The 16,392-nt window shown below is 51.3% G+C and overlaps 3 protein-coding genes across 7 annotated transcripts in view; 2 read left to right on the top strand and 1 right to left on the bottom strand.

Moving 5' to 3' along the window:
• LOC101948742 (zinc finger protein RFP-like) overlaps nucleotides 1-16,392 on the top strand; it is a 1,201,957-nt gene that overhangs the window by 394,801 nt on the left and 790,764 nt on the right. The gene's annotated exons all lie outside the window — the stretch shown is intronic.
• LOC122173302 (zinc finger protein 436-like) overlaps nucleotides 1-16,392 on the top strand; it is a 132,804-nt gene that overhangs the window by 76,957 nt on the left and 39,455 nt on the right. The window lies entirely within an intron of this gene.
• Nucleotides 540-15,987, bottom strand: LOC122173392 (zinc finger protein 420-like). 3 transcript variants are annotated; one of them, XM_065564423.1, is made up of 5 exons: nucleotides 12,043-15,987; nucleotides 10,588-10,675; nucleotides 9,955-10,081; nucleotides 9,231-9,344; nucleotides 540-1,252 (listed from the first exon to the last, which is right to left on the bottom strand). In XM_065564423.1, exons 1-5 carry the CDS (start codon nucleotides 12,132-12,134, stop codon nucleotides 1,119-1,121), a joined length of 555 nt encoding a protein of 184 aa, XP_065420495.1. In that variant the 5' UTR covers nucleotides 12,135-15,987; the 3' UTR covers nucleotides 540-1,118. The 3 variants fall into 3 exon arrangements, with proteins under 3 accessions (XP_065420495.1, XP_065420493.1, XP_065420494.1); XM_065564421.1 differs by lacking the exon at nucleotides 540-1,252 and adding an exon at nucleotides 2,175-8,917 and having other exon boundaries at nucleotides 12,043-14,974; XM_065564422.1 differs by lacking the exon at nucleotides 540-1,252 and adding an exon at nucleotides 2,175-8,914 and having other exon boundaries at nucleotides 12,043-14,974.

The following is a 16,392-nucleotide window of genomic DNA, read 5'->3' as shown; positions in this document are numbered from 1 at the left end:
TTAGGGTTCAGGGCAGGGGGGTTGGCTGCAGGAGGCGACCAGGGGTGGGCTCCAGCCCAGCACGCACTAGGAGCAGGGCAGGCTCCCTGCCTACCCTGCCCCCGCGCTGCTACGGGAAGCGGCTGGAAACTGCGGGGGAGGGGCACTGGGTGTGTTGCCCTGGCTGCTCCTCTGGGTACCTCCCCCGAAGCTCCCATTGGCCACTGTTCCCCATTCCTGGCCAATGGGAACTGCGGGGGGCAGTGCCTGGAAGCAAGGGCAATACACAGACCCCCCATGCTCCTCCTTCCCCAGGTTCTGGCCGCTTCCCGGAGTGGCGCGGGAGCAGGGCAGGCAGGCAGAGAGCATGCCCTGCCCCCAGTGCATGCCAGGCCGGAACTGCTCTAGGTAAACATTGGGGGTTAGGGGGCCATGGGGTGCTGGTGGGCCGCAGAAAATAACCCTGTGGGCCACATGCGGCCCACGTGTTTGAGACCCCTGTTTTAAGGGATCACAAATGAGAAAGGCGTAAAAGGTTTGAATTAGTTACAATAAAAATAAAAGGTAAAACACACATTTTAAATCCCAAACATTACCAAGCAAAGGAAGATTGGAAGGAAACAGTTTTTCTACATTTCTACAAAGAGCTGCATGCGATACTTGGGGTTAACCCCACCTCCACTCCGAGCACCACCATGGACACTTCACAACCAGTGGGGGAGGGGGGAGGAGGAGGAAGAGGAGGGAGAAAACAGGAGTGAGGGTGGTGGGCCGGATGGAGAACCCCCGGAATCCCTGGAGCCATGCAGCCAGGACCTCTTCTCAAGCTAGGAGGAAGGTAGCCAGTTGTAGCGGCCGGTACTTGGTGGAGAACGAACAGAAGAGCAGGTTCCTGGTAAATGGGTTTTGTTTCGGGAAGGAATTTTTTCGATGCGGGCTCTTTGGGAGAGGAGGGTTAAGCGTGCATGTGTAGATGCGGAATAGTGCATTGATATGGTTTATGACATCGCGGTAATCGGCCTCGGTAATCTCCTCGAATGTCTCATTCAGAACGTGTGCAATGCGCTTACGCAGGTTTATCGGGAGAGCCACCGTGGTCCTTGTCCCAGCCAGGCTAATGTGGCCGCGCCACTGTGACATCAGGGGTTGGGGGGACCATTGCTGCAGACAGGCAAGCTGCATATGGGCCAGGGTGGAAGCCGCATTGCAGTAGAAGACCCTTCCTTGCTTCCCTGGTCACTCTCAGCAGCGAGATATCGTCCAGGACAAACTCCTGCGGAAAATGTTGGGACAGTGTTCAGTGGAGGTGCCCCCTGAAGCTGTTGGCTCTCCCCAAGGCACAGAAACCCAGAGAACAGTGAGCCCTGAAACAACCAGTCCCCCTTACTCACCATTTTGAGGCTTCCGTGGGATATGAGTGCTGTGTTTCGGATGGGAAAATTATGCCATTGTGTAGACACTGTGTGTTTTCTATTCCTTTAGTGGGGGGGGGGGGGGGGAATCATTACTCTGTCCGGTAGAAACAATGCTGCCTCTGTTAAATGTTGCATTTTGCCTATACAGCTGCAACAACCTTGAGACCTCAGCCATCCTTCTTATCGCCTGCTCAGAGACTGCAAAGACTCAGGAAGAGACCGCGAAAAAGCAAAGAAGACATACTGCAAGAAGTGATGCGGCAATCTATTAGAGAATGAGAAAGCACAAGACTGGAGGGAGAGAGATAGCAGGGTCCACCAGGAAAATGCAGCGCACCGGCTGGAAAGCAAGGAGCATCGGCAGCAAAGCACGGATCGGCTCATAAGCATCCTGGAGCTCCAAGGAGACGCTATCAAGGAGCTTGTAGCCTTGCAGTTGGAGCAGTACCACAAATGCAAACGCCACTCCCCCCTACAGTCTTTAACCAAAACTCTTTCCATTGTGCCCCACTGTCACCTCGAACCCACTTTCCCCAACTTCCGTGTTCTTCCCGCCACCAGCTGCCTCCAACAACAGTATCTTCACCACCCAACCCTGAAAACCACAACCCTTACCCTCTGCACTTTAAACCCATCACCATGCAGTATAGCTACCCTGAAGTGCAGCACTCACTGCACACCACACCAGACAGGACATACGCGAATCTGTGATTGTACCGTTCCCCACTCCACCCCCTTGTTTCTTTTCAATAAATATTTTTTTTCTTTTCAATAAATGGATTTTTTGGCTTTGAAAACATTCTTTATTATTGCATAAAGTAAAAGACTCCTTAGCCCAGGAAATAAACAGGCACTGCAAGTCTGCTTGTCTGCTTAGCAAACACTGATTCCTAAAGATTGGAACTACTGCACTTCACTCCTGTGCAGGGCACCAGATATCACTGCTGGTTTTCAGCCTCAAATTGCTCCCTCAAGGCATCCCTAATCCTTGCAGCCCCGCGCTGGGCCCCTGTAATAGCCCTGCTCTCTGCCTGTGCAAATTCAGCCTCCAGGTCTTGAACCTCAGAGGTCCATGCCTGAGTGAAGCTTTCACCCTTCCCTTCACAAATATTATGGAGGGCACAGCACGCAGATATGACCGCGGGGATGCTGTTTTCGGCCAAGTCCAGCTTCCCATACAGAGATCACCAGCGGACCTTTAAACAGCCAAAGGCACACTCCACAGTCATTCGGCACCGCCTCAGCCTATAGTTGAACCATTCCTTGCTGCTTTCAAGGCTCCCTGTGTAGGGTTTCATGAGCCACGGCATTAACGGGTAAGCGGGATCTCCAAGGATCACAATAGGCATTTCAACTTCCCCTACCGTGACCTTCTGCTCTGGGGAAAAAAGTCCCGGACTGCATCTTCCTGAACAGCCAAGTGTTCGAAAAGATGCGTGCGTCATGCACCTTTCCGGGTCAGCCTGTGTTAATGTCAATGAAATGCCCACGGTGATCCACAAGCGCCTGGAGAACCATAGAGAAATACCCCTTCCGATTAACGAACTCGGATCGTAGGTGGGGTGGTGCCAGAATAGGAATGTGTGTCCCATCTATTGCCCCTCCACAGTTAGAGAACCCCATTTGTGCAAAGCAATCCACTACTTCCTGCAAGTTAACCAGAGTCACGGTTCTTCTGAGTAAGATGCGATTAATGGCTTTGCAAACTTGCATCAACACTATTCCAACTGGTTTGCGACCGACCGGTAGCAGACTGGAGTTGCCAGCTCCCAGATAGCAATAGCCACTCACTTCTCCACTGGCAGGGCAGCTCTCAATCTCGTCTCCTTGCGCCGCAGGGTGGGGGCCTGTTCCCATGAAAGTGGCTTCTCTCATCCGAAAGTTCTGCAGCCACTGCACGTCATCCCAGACTTCCATGACGATGTGATCCCACCACTCGGTGCTTGTTTCCCGAGCCCAAAAGCGGCGTTCCACGGTGCTGAGAATGTTCGTGGATGCCACAAGCAATTTCGTGTCATACGCGTTACGCGGCTCGACAGCATCGTCGGACTCCTCACTGTCACTTTGGATCTTAAAGAATAGTTCGACAGCCAAACGTGATGTGCTGACGAGATAAGTCAGGATACGCCTCAGCAGTTCGGACTCCATTTCCCGCAGACAGATCACGCTGCACAGAAACCGTTGAAAGATGGTACCAAAGGTGGACGGAAACAAAGGGATTTCTGGGATGAGAAGCGATGCATCACAGGGCGTTGGGACAGGACCCAGAATGGCCCACACCCACGCCCCCTTCCCACAACCCTCGGCTCCAGAATGGTAAGAGGTGCTCTGTGGGATAGCTGCCCATTGTGCACCGCTCCCAATGGCACAGCAAATGCTGCAAATGTGGCCACGACAGTGTGCTGGACAGCTGTCAGTGTGGACAGACTGGAGTGCTTTCCCTACTCAGCTGTACAAACTCAGGTTTAACTCACAACGCTGTCCATCTGCAAGTGTAGCCAAGGGCTAAGGAAAATGCAAAGCAAGCACGTTTTCTCACCCCACCCACTGTTGCAGGCAGTTCATAGTTTTTAGTACCCAGCCTGAATTTCCTTCCAGCCTTGGTCAGTCCTCCCCACTCCAAGGCCCCTGTTGCCTTTCAAGCCATCTTGTTGCCTTCTGTAAAAATGGGAGACGAGAGGTAAAAATGGAGACAATTCTCCCTTGTGCTTTTATACCACTCTCCTCTTTGAGGTTCATCCCCCAGTCGGGGGGCAGGCGACAATCAGTTTGTGGCCTAAGTGAGCGTCCAGCTGTCCTTCCGGTGAATTGTAACTCTCCTGTTCCCAGCTCCACAGCTGCTGAATGGCTGGCTGAGCAATTACTGGCCATGTAGCACCTAGCTGGTGTGCAGGTGCCATTGTCTCTGAGCAGCTCATCTGTGGGCGTTTTCCAGCTTTACAACATGTAACAAACATACAGCAAACTCTGAGAGCTCCATGGACAGTGCTGATAGACACATTTTAACGGGACACTAATATTCAGCAAGCAATTACTTTTTCTATGATACCTCACAAGACATACTTTGGAGAAGATTTATCATTTTGTAAGTGTGGTGCCCATAAGAGTGTAGACCAGTGGTTCTCAGATGTGTTTCATTGCCACCCCCACCTTGGTGTCTGTGGTCATTTACGCCCACACCCTCAAAAGCACATATATCACCACCCAGCTCTAAAGGCAGAGTAGTCGTTGGCGATGTGCACAGCTCTGAAGGCCTCCAACAGCAGCACAGAAGTTAGGGTGGCCACGTGAAGAGTGATATTCCTCAATATCGCTGTTCACAGCAGACTTATCACCCCATTGCCACCCCGACTTCTGTGCTGCTGCTCCACCTGGGTTTGAGAGCCTGAGCATTTATCCCCACCTCCCAGATAGGCCTGTTCCTTCCTCATGAGCCCCAGCCAACTGGTGCTGAAAGCCAGTGCTCTTTAAAAAAAAACCCCAACAACCCACACTGATCGCGCCTCCCCTGACACATTCCTGTGCCTCCACTGGGAGGCTCTGCCCCATAGTTTAAGAATTGTTAGTGTAGAGAGTCACCGTTGGGATTGGTAGCCAAGATGGTAACACCTGCTCCTTTCCGCCTCCAGGATCCCCAGAGAAAATGTCCGAGCAGGAGAGAGGAACAGATCCGATTAACATTAAACTTGCAAAACACATTTTGGTGATTTCAGCTATAAATATTCCCTCCATCCTTCAGCATCTACCCCCAGCGAATTCAATGAGACTGAGCTGGAATTGGGTAAGTGGCATGGGTGATGGGTATAATCGCAGAATTATTGATCCCTGAAATAACAGAATACAGGAACCGTTTGGATAGCTAAACATAGACTACTACAGTTACCCCTCTTAGAATCATAGAGTATTAGGGATGGAAGGGACCTCAGGAGGTCATCTAGTTCAACCCCCGGCTTAAAGCAGGACCAATCACCAACTAAATCATCCCAGACAGGGGTTTGTCAAGCCTGACCTTAAAAACCTCTAAGGAAGGAGATTCCACCACCTCCCTAGGTAACCCATTCCAGGGCTTCACCATCTTCCTAGTGAAATAGTGTTTCCTCCTATCCAACCTAAACTTTCCCCACTGCAACTAGAGACCATTACTCCTTGTTCTGTCATCTGGTATGACTGAGAACAGTCTAGATCCATCCTCTTTGGAACCCCCTTTCAGGTAGTTGAAAGCAGCTAACAAATCCCTCATCATTCTTCTCTTCAATAGACTAAACAATCCCCGTTCTCTCAGCCTCTCCTCGTAAGTCATGTGCTCCAGACCCCTAATCAATTTTTTGCCCTCCGCTGGACTCTTTCCAATTTTTCAACATCCTTCTTGTAGTGTGGGGCTCAAAACTGGACACAATACTCCAGATGAGGCCTCACCAATGTTGAATAGAGGGGAATGATCACATCCCTCGATCTGCTGGCAATGCCCCTGCTTATACAGCCCAAAATGCCGTTAGCCTTCTTGGTAACAAGGGCACACTGTTGATTTATATCCAGCTTCTCATCCACCGTAAACCCTAGGTCCTTTTCTGCAGAACTGCTGCCTAGCCATTCGGTCCCTAGTCTGTAGGAGTGAATGCAATTCTTGAATCCTAAATGCAGGACTCTCCACTTGTCTTTGTTGAACCTCATCAGATTTATTTTGGCCCAATCCTCTAATTTGTCTATGTCACTCTGTATCATATCCCTACCGTCCAGCGTATCTACCACTCCTCCCAGTTTAGTGTCATCTGCAAACTTACTGAGGGTGAGGTCCACATCATCCTCCAGATCATTAATGAAGGTACTGTACAAAACCGGCCCCAGGATCGACCCTTGGGCACTCCTTTTGATACCAAGTATCAGGGGGTAGCCATGTTAGTCTGTATCTACAAAAACAACAAGGAGTCTGGTGGCACCTTAAAGACTAACAGATTTATTTGGGCATAAGCTTTCGTGGGTAAAAACCTCGAAACCTGTTGCATCTGAAGAAGTGAGGTTTTTACCCATCAAAGCTTATGCCCAAATAAATCTGTTACTCTTTAAGGTGCCACCAGACTCCTTGTTGTTCCTCTTGATACTGGCTGCCAACTAGACATGGAGCCATTGATCACTACCAGTTGAGCCCGTCGATCTAGCCAGCTTTCTATCCACTTTTTGGTCCATTCATCCAGCCCATACTTCTTTAACTTGCTGGCAAGAATACTGTAGGAGATCATATCAAAAGCTTTGCTAAAATCAAGGAATAACACATCCACTGCTTTTCCCTCATCCACAGAGCCAGTTATCTCGTCAGAGAAGGCAATTAGGTTACTCAGACATGACTTGCCCTCTTCTTCCAAGCCTTTAAAAATACACATTTACATTTCATACTCTAGCTTATCTAAGGTGGACACACTTTTAAAATCTCAATCTAAATGTTGACCCTGAGTCAATTACATGCAAGTTGCTTAACCCTTTCTTGCCATGTGTCACAGAAATTTAGATTCTGTGAGGATTCTTCAATGTTTAATAAGGTCAGACCTCCATATGAAACTTTTTCCGCAGTCCAAGCACCTCTGGAGTCTCTCCTGTGTGGATTGCCTGATGTTGAACAAGGTGTGACATCTGTATGAAACATTTCCCACAGTCCAAGCACTTGTGAGGTCTCTCTCCTGTGTGTAAAGCTTGATGTTTAACAAGGTCTGACCTGTGTATGTAACCTTTCCCACAGTCCAAGCACTTGTGGGGTCTTACTCCTCTGTGGATTGTCTGATGATAAACAAGGTGTGACCTTCTTATGAAACTTTTCCCACAGTCCAAGCACTTGTGGGGTCTCTCTTCTGCATGGATTGCCTGATGTTGAACAAGGTTTGATCTTTGTAAAAAACTTATCCCACAGTCCAAGCACTTGTGGGGTTTTTCTCCTGTGTGGATTGCCTGATGTTGAACAAGGTTTGACCTCTCTATGAAACTTTTCCCACAATCCAAGCACCTGTGGGGTCTCTCTCCGGTGTGTAATGCCTGATGGTGAACTAGTTGTGACCTCTGTATGAAACTTTTCCCACAGTCCAAGCACTTGTGGGGTCTCTCTCCTGTGTGGATTGCCTGATGACGAACTAGGTGTGACCTCTGTATGAAGCATTTACCACAGTCCAAGCACTTGTGTGGTCTTTCTCCTGTGTGTAATGCCTGATGTTTAACAAGGTCTGACCTTCTTATGAAACTTTTCCCACAGTCCAAGCACTTGTGGGGTCTCTCTCCTGTGTGGATTGCCTGATGACGAACTAGGTGTGACCGCTGTATGAAACATTTCCCACAGTCCAAGCATTTGTGTGGTCTTTCTCCTCTGTGTAATGCCTGATGTTTAACAAGGTCTGACCTTCTTATGAAACTTTTCCCACAGTCCAAGCACTTGTGGGGTCTCTCTCCTGTGTGCCTTGCCTGATGTTTAAGAAGGTGTGACCTTCTCATGAAACTTTTCGCACAGTCCAAGCACTTGTGGGGTCTCTCTCCCGTGTGGATTGCCTGATGACGAACTAGGTTTGACCTCTGTACGAAACTTTTCCCACAGTCCAAGCACCTGTGGGGTCTTGCTTCTGTATGTAATGCCTGATGTTTAACAAGGTTTGACTTTCTTATGAAACTTTTCCCACAATCCAAGCACGTATGGGGTCTTTCTTCTGTGTGCATTGCCTGATGTTTAACAAGGTGTGACCTTTGTATGAAACTTTTCCCACAGTCCAAGCACCTGTGGGGTCTTTCTCCTGTGTGGATTGTCTGATGTTTAACAAGGTCTGACCTTCTTATGAAACTTTTCCCACAGTCCAAGCACTTATGGGGTCTTTCTCCTGTGTGGATTGCCTGATGTTTAACAAGGTGTGACCTCTGTATGAAACTTTTCCCACAATCCAAGCACCTGTGGGGCCTTTCTCCTGTGTGGATTGCCTGATGTTTAACAAGGTTTGCCCTCTCTGTGAAACTTTTCCCACAGTCCAAGCACTTGTGGGGTCTCTCCCCTGTGTGGCTTAACTGATGTCTAATTATTTGTGTCTTCGAAATGAAACATTTCCCACACTCGTGGGATTGAGCGGGTTTCTCTCCAGTGTGGCATCTCCCATGGTTATTAAGTTCTGTGTGCTTATTGAAGCTTTCCCCATGGTCTAAGCATTGAAGGGGTTTCTCTCCAGTATGGATTGGCTGATGTGTCACAAGCTGTGATCTCACAGTGAATCCTTTCCCACACTGAAGGTAGTGCCAGGGTGTCTCTTCCTTGGGATTTGGCTGCGGCGCTCTGGGATCCTCCTCTCCTCCCTCACCGTTAATAGATTCATCCACTTTCTTCCCTGGGTTGTTTCCCAGCAGTCTCTCTGACCTGTGCCAACTTCCCCAGGCTTCTGCCTGCTCCAAGCACTGGGAAAAATTCCCTTCAGCTCTTCCCACAAAGGTCCCCTCTGGTTCCACTTCCCCAGGAACTTCCTCATGATGATTCCCCACCTCATTCTCACTCCCTCGGTCAGGACCTGCTGGGAGAGACACAATCGAGACAGGAGTAATTCTGCTGGGGAAAAAGAGGAATAGCACAAAGGGAAAACCCAACACAAAGACTGAGCAATTGGACTCCGCCTCCACATCCCACCCAAACACTCACAGGGAAGGAAAGCTGGGAAGCAAACTCCTGCAGCTAAGAGGCTGGGTGGAATGGCGTGAGCTATATCTGATGACTGCAGCCTTGTCCTGGCTGAGATGAGGAAGAACTGAGGGCGCTTACTCACACCATATTTTGGGATTCTCAGCTTTTTCCTTCATTCCCTAGATGGTTTCTGTGTCAAACCTCACCGGTATGTGTGCATCTCAGAAGCCTTCTTTCCTTGCAGGCCTGGAGATCGGGCACCCAGGGCTCCTCCCCTTGTTCCAGCCGGGCGATCAGCTCAGGTTTGGGAAGGGGGAATCCTGTGCAGAGGGTGAAATCAGACCAGATCAGGGTGGAGTATTTGTCAGAAAGGACATTCCATGAAAGGAACCTGTCCCTGTGCTCTGGTGGAGGAACGTGGAATCCAAGAAGACGGGAAAATCGTAACTGAGCCCCCTCATGCAGAGGAAGTTGTCTGGGGATGTGAGTTGAATTATTACTACACCCTCACTAGGCGTTCCCAGGATCTGTGCGCTCTTGGGGCCTTGCTGACTCACACACAGCTCTGGACTTAAACCCTTGTCTCTTTCTAAACCTACAGAGACTAGAGCCCTCCCCATGGCTGGATCTATTCCTAAGGAGGGAGGTGAACAGGGACTGTGTGTGCAGCTGACAAACAACACAGACAGGACAATGATGGATTTATGCCCCTTTGAAAGCTGGAGGGGTGGGGATCGTTTATCTTGTCCATTGGGTTTTGACACCCATGTCCCACTAGAGAGGGCATGGAGATGCAAGTCTCTCTCACATGGCAGCTGTGCATTATGGAACCCATTCACCTCCTATCTGATTGACAAGGGAAGAACCTGACCAGATTCAGATACGCAGACCCGATGACTTCAAATAACCGAGGGAATGGGAATCCCTTACCCAGCGAGGTCACCATCTTGTAGTTCTCCTGCATGACGTCCCTGTAGAGGGCTCTCTGAGCGGGGTCCAGGAGAGCCCCCTGCCCCTGGGTGAAATACACAGCTACCTCCTCGAAGGTCACCGGCATCTGGAACACCAAAAGCCCCCACTCAGCACCTGCTGCTCCAGCCACAATCCCACTAGTCACGCGGGAGGACGGATAAAGAAATGGAAGCTCTGGGAGTGACAGAGTAGCAGACTCCCTCCCCAATCCTGCTCAGAGAAGGCAGGAGGCTTCAGGGGGTGGGGAGAAGGTGAGAGCTCCTTGTCTCCCCCAGCACACGGAGAATTGCAGGGTCTTCTCATTTCCCACACACCTGCGAGACACAGGCTGATACGGGAAGCAGAGCTCTGAGCCAGGGACAGGAATCCAGACAGCTTTCCTTCATATTTCACAGCAGCCTCAGGCTAGTGTGGTCTCACTCCCAGCCCTGTGTAATGGGGTTCTATCCTGTTTGAGAAATGGGAGAATGTCCTGTCTCCCCTCCCCCATCACCAATGGGCCCAAACAGAAAATCAGCAGGTTTATCACACCCTGTCTCCTCCCTGCCCCTGCCCCTGCCCCTGCCCAGGAGCTCCCTGAAAATCCCCCACCTGAGCCGGCTCCATCACAGACATTTCCCTTCCCTGTGTCCTGGAAGACGGGCCCATCTGGACCAAAACGTGGACGTGATTCGTCAGCCTGTCGGGGCGAGAGGGGCGATGGGGGAGGTTAGAGAAGGGGCTTCAGTCCATGTCACACCCCGATTCCCCCCCAGACTCTTCAGATCCTCCAAATAACAGTATCTCTGAGCCAAATGTTAGAAAAAAAGGGGCCACTTTGGGGGATTTCCCCACACTGTCGTGTAAACTCCTCTCCCTTAGGAGCAGCAGGAGCCCTCTGATGGCATCACCTAAAGAATGAGCTGCCCTGGACTCCTGCAGCAGCCCCCAGGGACGGGCAGGCAGAGGCTGATCCCATTGGCCCATCCACACTCCCTGCCTCCCAAAGCAGCAGTGACTCCGGTGTGGCTGAGATGTGAATCCTGCCCAGAAATCAGACCAGGGCCCTGGGCTACCCAAAAACTCATGAGACACAGACCCCACCAGCACGGGTGTGTCTGACAGTAACACACTGGGAGCAGGGTGTGGGTGTGGGGGCTGGGTTTTGCCTCTGTCCCACGCCAGTCTCCCCACACACTCCCTTCCCTCGCAGTGCCCCCCACTCACATCTTCCCCCCATTCCAGCCTCGCACCCCTCAGCTCCCCATCTCCCCAATTCCACCGCATCGCCCCATTTTCCCTTCAGTTCCCCCCCCCGCCCACATTCCAGCCTGCCCCCCGCATCCCCAGCACCCACCTGCCCACCCCCCCCCCTGCCCCTCTTTATCCTCCTCCCCCTGCAGCCCGGGGGTGACGGGGGGGGGCGGGTCTCTCTCACCTTCCCTCCGAGCGGGGCCCCCTGGGGCAGGGGCCGGGCCGGGAAGGGGCCTGGCCGGGCTGGGGGCTCTGCCCTGGGAGAGGCTCCTGGGGAGCAGCGGGAAGGGCCCTGCTGGAGATTCCCCTCTCCCGGCTGCAGCCAGGGCTCCGGGCTCCCAGCACCAGCCGCCGGGGCTCGGGGATCTCGCCACGAGCCTGGAGCCAGAGTCCCCGCAGCGGCTGCGAGTCACTTCCTGCTGCCGGGACTGAGCCCAGCGATCGCTCCCCCCAGAGCCGCCTCCCAGCTGCTCCTGGGTCCTAGCGATCAACCCACCGCGCTGCAGCATCTCTGTGTTCGGCTCCTGTTCCACTCACAGGCTCTAAGGTCAGAAGGGCCCATCATGAGCAACTAGTCCAGGGGTTCTCACGACCAAATTTGGTGGCCTCAGAGTGTGGCCAAAAACTCTCACTGGTGGCCGCTCTGACACTTTCCCCTATAATCCTAACTAACTTTACGAGAAACCAGTAAATATGCACAGAGGTAAGCAGGGGAAACGGTCTTACTATTGTGGGGAACTCTTCTGGCTTATACACCACCCTGATAGTATGAAATAGCAAAAGGAGCTGAATCTTCGCTCCCACTCCCTTTACCTGGAGACCTGCCTGACCTCGAGGACTCCCCTTCCACTCTGGTGTCTGAAACCCCGACAAGGCTGGCCCCAAGATTCCTGCGGGGTCTGCATCCCTAATTTTGTTGCGATCACTCAGGACAGAGACTAGGGTGTCGTATCCCCACTCTGGGGTCCTCTCTTCACTCCGGATGCATCCCTGATGTCGCCATTCAGCATTGCATAGAGTTCAGAAGAAATACGATTTATTAAACAGCAAGTAATAAAAAAATAAGTAAAAAATGGGAAAGGGGAAAGGAAAACATGATGTCATCCCACGCTGCCCAGTGTCCCCCCTCGCTCTTCCCAGCTGCTCACCACACCCAGCTCCAGAGTGCTCCAGACCCAGCAACCCTCAGCATCAGTGGTTCTGCAACTCTGCCTCCAACCCAGCTCAGGCTGCTCCTCTGCCCTTCTCTGGCAGGCAGCTCCAGCTCACACAGAGAACTGGCACCTGACTCCCTCATTGGCCTGCCTGCCTCAGGGTTTTCTTTTCTCATTAGCCCTTCCTGTCTTTTGGTACTGGGAGAAGCCAACCAACCCCTCCCACTCCCACTAAGTTTCAGTAAGGGGCCAACAGTCATGGGGGTGTAGTAAGATGAGGCCCTGAAATATACATTCTTGTGTCAGAGGCCTAGTCTGAGGCCTGAAGCCTGAACCAAAGTACTTCCAGGCACTGCTAAGCAAAAGCTGGGCTGTGAGCCAGAAGCAGGCCCTGCTCACAGACACTGGCAAGAAGAAGGTTGTTAGAAGCAGGTGCTTATCATATAAGTGCTAATAAGAGGAACTTGTGCCAAGATGGCACCTGCATAGCCCGATACAAGGACCCTCCATAGACATAACAAAGAACAGGCAGGTGCATCTTAAAGACAGGACAGCATGATGGCTAGATCTGTATGTCTGGAACAATATGATCAAAGGGGAGATAGCACCCTAATGAGCCAAGAGGCTGTACCTCAATACGTCAGGAGAGATGAGTAATTTGTCCTGTAACTGTATATAAGTAGGTGCCGGAGTATGTATTTTTGGCCAGCCTAGGGGGCAGTGGAAAGTCCCACCACTGACTGAGCTGCGTCCATTGCCAGGGGGCACATATTCGTAGATCGTCCTGTAGAGTCTATAGGAAACTATTACTGTGTTTCCTTTGACAATAAACCTGGCTCGGGTTCCTTCATACTTTACTAGAGTGTGCGGTCATTGGGGGTTCTCTCGGGGTCTGCTGTGTCAGCGATCTGCGCAGAGCTGGGGCAGCACTCAGAGGGAACACGCACGCAGCCGACTGTTATCATCATTGAACAAGAGTAGAGCACCACACTGGTAGCTACTGACAACACTGGTGACCACGACCTCTGATCTGGTGAGTAAGCGAGCTGTCCACTGTAGGAATCGTCATCTAACATGGCAGAAAACCACGAGCTAGGGAACCCCCTTTTCCCCTCCCTTCAAATCCCCATGGAGTTTCATAACTCCTGGATTGCCAGTAAAGGGGGGTCCATATGAATTTAAAAAAGAAAGTGGGGAAACATGGACTGGCATATGTAAAGCAATGGCAGAAACAGAAGCTTTAAAGAATAATAATAAAATTAAAAAAGCAATAATTTTGCAATTAATGTCTATAGCAGTACGATGGCTTAAACAGCACGCCACTATGCTAGCCAGACAGGTAATGGAAAAGACCAGGGAAGTAGAAGAGGTAACTAAAGCTTTGGAGGAAGCAACCCAGGCAGTCGAGCACTGGAAAGCCCAAGCCCTTTTAACAGGGCAACAGGCAGTTCAAACTCATGATATGCTCGAGCAAACACAGCAGGAAAATAAGAGATTAGAGATAGCTGTAGAAAACCTGCAAAAGCAAAAGGTACCGTCCCCCTTAGCTCAGCAGGCTTCAAGTGCTTTTACTGTACCTGAAGTGTGGGGACAGAAATGGAAACAGGTAGCCCTAGCTAAATTAAAAGATGGGACATGGGACAATTGGAATGGATGCTGCCGTGGGGACATGTGGAATGACCCAGTTGAATTATCCTCTATTGACCCATGGGCAGGGGCTACAGCACCACATCCACCAGCTTATGATGAGAACCAGGTTATGGGCAAACCCTCCCCAAAACCTAGATCAATTCCAGTTAAAACAGGAGAAATGGGAGAAATTGAGGGAGAAACCCTTGCCGAAGAACCGGACCCCAATACTCCACATACACCCCAATTTACCCTTGATATTACCCCACGCACTGAGGGTCCACCATCATTGAGGCCATGGAATGCAGTGGAAACGGCAACAAATACTCAGGCTAGGTCTACAATACCCGCCTGAATCGGCGGGTAGAAATCGATCTCTCGGGGATCGAATTATCGCGTCTCGTCGGGACGCGACAATCGATCCCCGAATCGACGCTCTTACTCCACCAGCGGAGGTGGGAGTAAGTGCTGTCGACAGGGAGCCGTGGAGGTTGATTTTGCCGCCGTCCTCACAGCGGGGTAAGTCGGCTCCGATAGGTCGAATTCAGCTACGCTATTCGCGTAGCTGAATTTGCGTATCTTAAATCAACGCCCCCCGTAGTGAAGACCTGCCCTAACTGACAATTTAAGAGAACCATGGTCCCGTGGCAATTATGCAGAAAGAGAAATAAATCAGGCACCTAATTATATACAGAGGGAAAGATATCAGGCATCTAAAAGTACATTCACACCTCACCCGCCTCGAGTAAGCGGCTTAACTGCCAGACTCGTTGCTTTAAAAATTAATGAGCTAACTGCGGTAGCTGGAGCCATTGGTCCCTCGCCTTCCGAGAATTTTAACGAATTTATGGCATGGCTCCATAAATGCTCATAGTTATTAAAAGCTGTGGGAATTGACATGTTACAGGAACCAATCCTGGTACAAATGCTTTTGGGACCACTGAACTGTTATACCCTTGGTTTTGATGATAATGTTATGCAAATGGTTAAACTTGTGGTTCAAAAGCATTTTAAGCTATCTAGTGAGTTAGCGATACTTAAAGGAATTACAAGAATGCCAGGGGAAGCTCCGGCAAAGCTGGCTGATAGAATACAAACATACACTAGGTTAACAGCGGCAGCTACAAATCTTGAGGATTTGAAGCAACTTGTGTTAGAGGCAATGCCTTCTGGGGTGTTAGATTGGATGAAGGCTTGGTGCGAGAATGGAGGTAGAGATATACCCTGGAATGAATGGATTGAAAAAGTGGAAACTGCAGTTAAACAATAGGAAGGAACTCCTGTCAATGAGTGGCGAACACAGTTAGGACAGTGGAAAACAGAGGGTCCTGGATACTCTCCCCGCGGCTGTGGCTGGGGTTGGAGAGGTCACGGAATGAATAAAGGCAGAGGAAGAAATGGAGAGAGTGAACGGGTAGCGCCTGGAGTTTTGAAACAGGAGAACTTAGATCTTAAGGGAGAGATTGAGAAGCTGTGGGCACAGTTGCAGGCACGTATGATTGGCAAGGAGTCTCGAAAGGAGGAAGATAAGACAGGGATGAAGGTAGCTCAGGTGACGGTCTTGGCATCTGGACTGAATGACCCGATTGTCACTAATTCAACAGAATAGGACAGCCCTCCCTGTAACTCGGAATGCATTTTCCAGCAACCCATGACAATAGATGTCTGGGGATGCCCCCACTTAAGCATCCGAGTTGGGGATGGGCTTGTAGATTTTCTGTTGGACACAGGCTGGAATTCCAATAGTAAAAGATGAATTTAATGTATATCCAATCGGGGATTCCGTTCAGATCCAGGGCATATCAGGAACTAAGCAAACATATAATGTTAAAACCCTCCCTCTCCAGTTTGGTGTACATACCATTCAGGAAAAGTGTGCTATCCAGGGCCGGCTCCAGGCACCAGCCCACCAAGCTTGTGCTTGGGGCGGCACCTGGAGGGAGGTGGCACAGCGCGGTGATCCGGCTCCGGCCGCCGGGGAGAGCGGAGCCGCAGTGGGCTCGTCGCCCTCCTCCGGTGCTCTGGCTGCCGAGGAGAGTGGAGCTGCAGTGGGCTCGCCGCCCTCCCCACAGCACTCCGGCCGCCAGGGAGAGCGGAGCCCCGGCCGGCTCGCCGCCCTCCCCCTGCCGCTCTGGCCGCCGGGGAGAGCGGAGCCGCAGTGGGCTCGCCGCCCTCCCCCCGGCGCTCTGGCCGCCAGGGAGAGTGGAGCCACGGCCGGGCTCTCCGCCCTCCCCCCGGTGCTCTGGCCGCCAGGGAGAGCGGAGCCACGGCCGGGCTCGGCACTCTCCCCTGCCGTGCTCGGGGGGTGGGCGGCGGGAGGCTTTTTTGCCTGGGGTGGGAGAGAAGGGAGAGAAAACTTTTATCACAGGGAGAGAAAACT

Source organism: Chrysemys picta, chromosome 12 (assembly GCF_011386835.1).
Source record: "Chrysemys picta bellii isolate R12L10 chromosome 12, ASM1138683v2, whole genome shotgun sequence".
Taxonomy (NCBI): Eukaryota; Metazoa; Chordata; order Testudines; family Emydidae; genus Chrysemys; species Chrysemys picta.
The sequence above is the reverse complement of the archived record's forward strand: the minus strand, read 5'-3'. Positions and strand labels throughout refer to the sequence as shown.

Coding starts and splice junctions, on each gene's coding strand:
- LOC122173392 (XM_065564421.1), bottom strand. CDS start 12,134: ATGCAGACCCCGCAGGAATCTTGGGGCCAGCCTTGTCGGGGTTTCAGA. Junction 10,082..10,587: donor CTGTGATGGAGCCGGCTCAG/GTGGGGGATTTT, acceptor TTGGTGTTCCAG/ATGCCGGTGACCTTCGAGGA. Junction 9,345..9,954: donor CAAGATGGTGACCTCGCTGG/GTAAGGGATTCC, acceptor CCCTCTGCACAG/GATTCCCCCTTCCCAAACCT.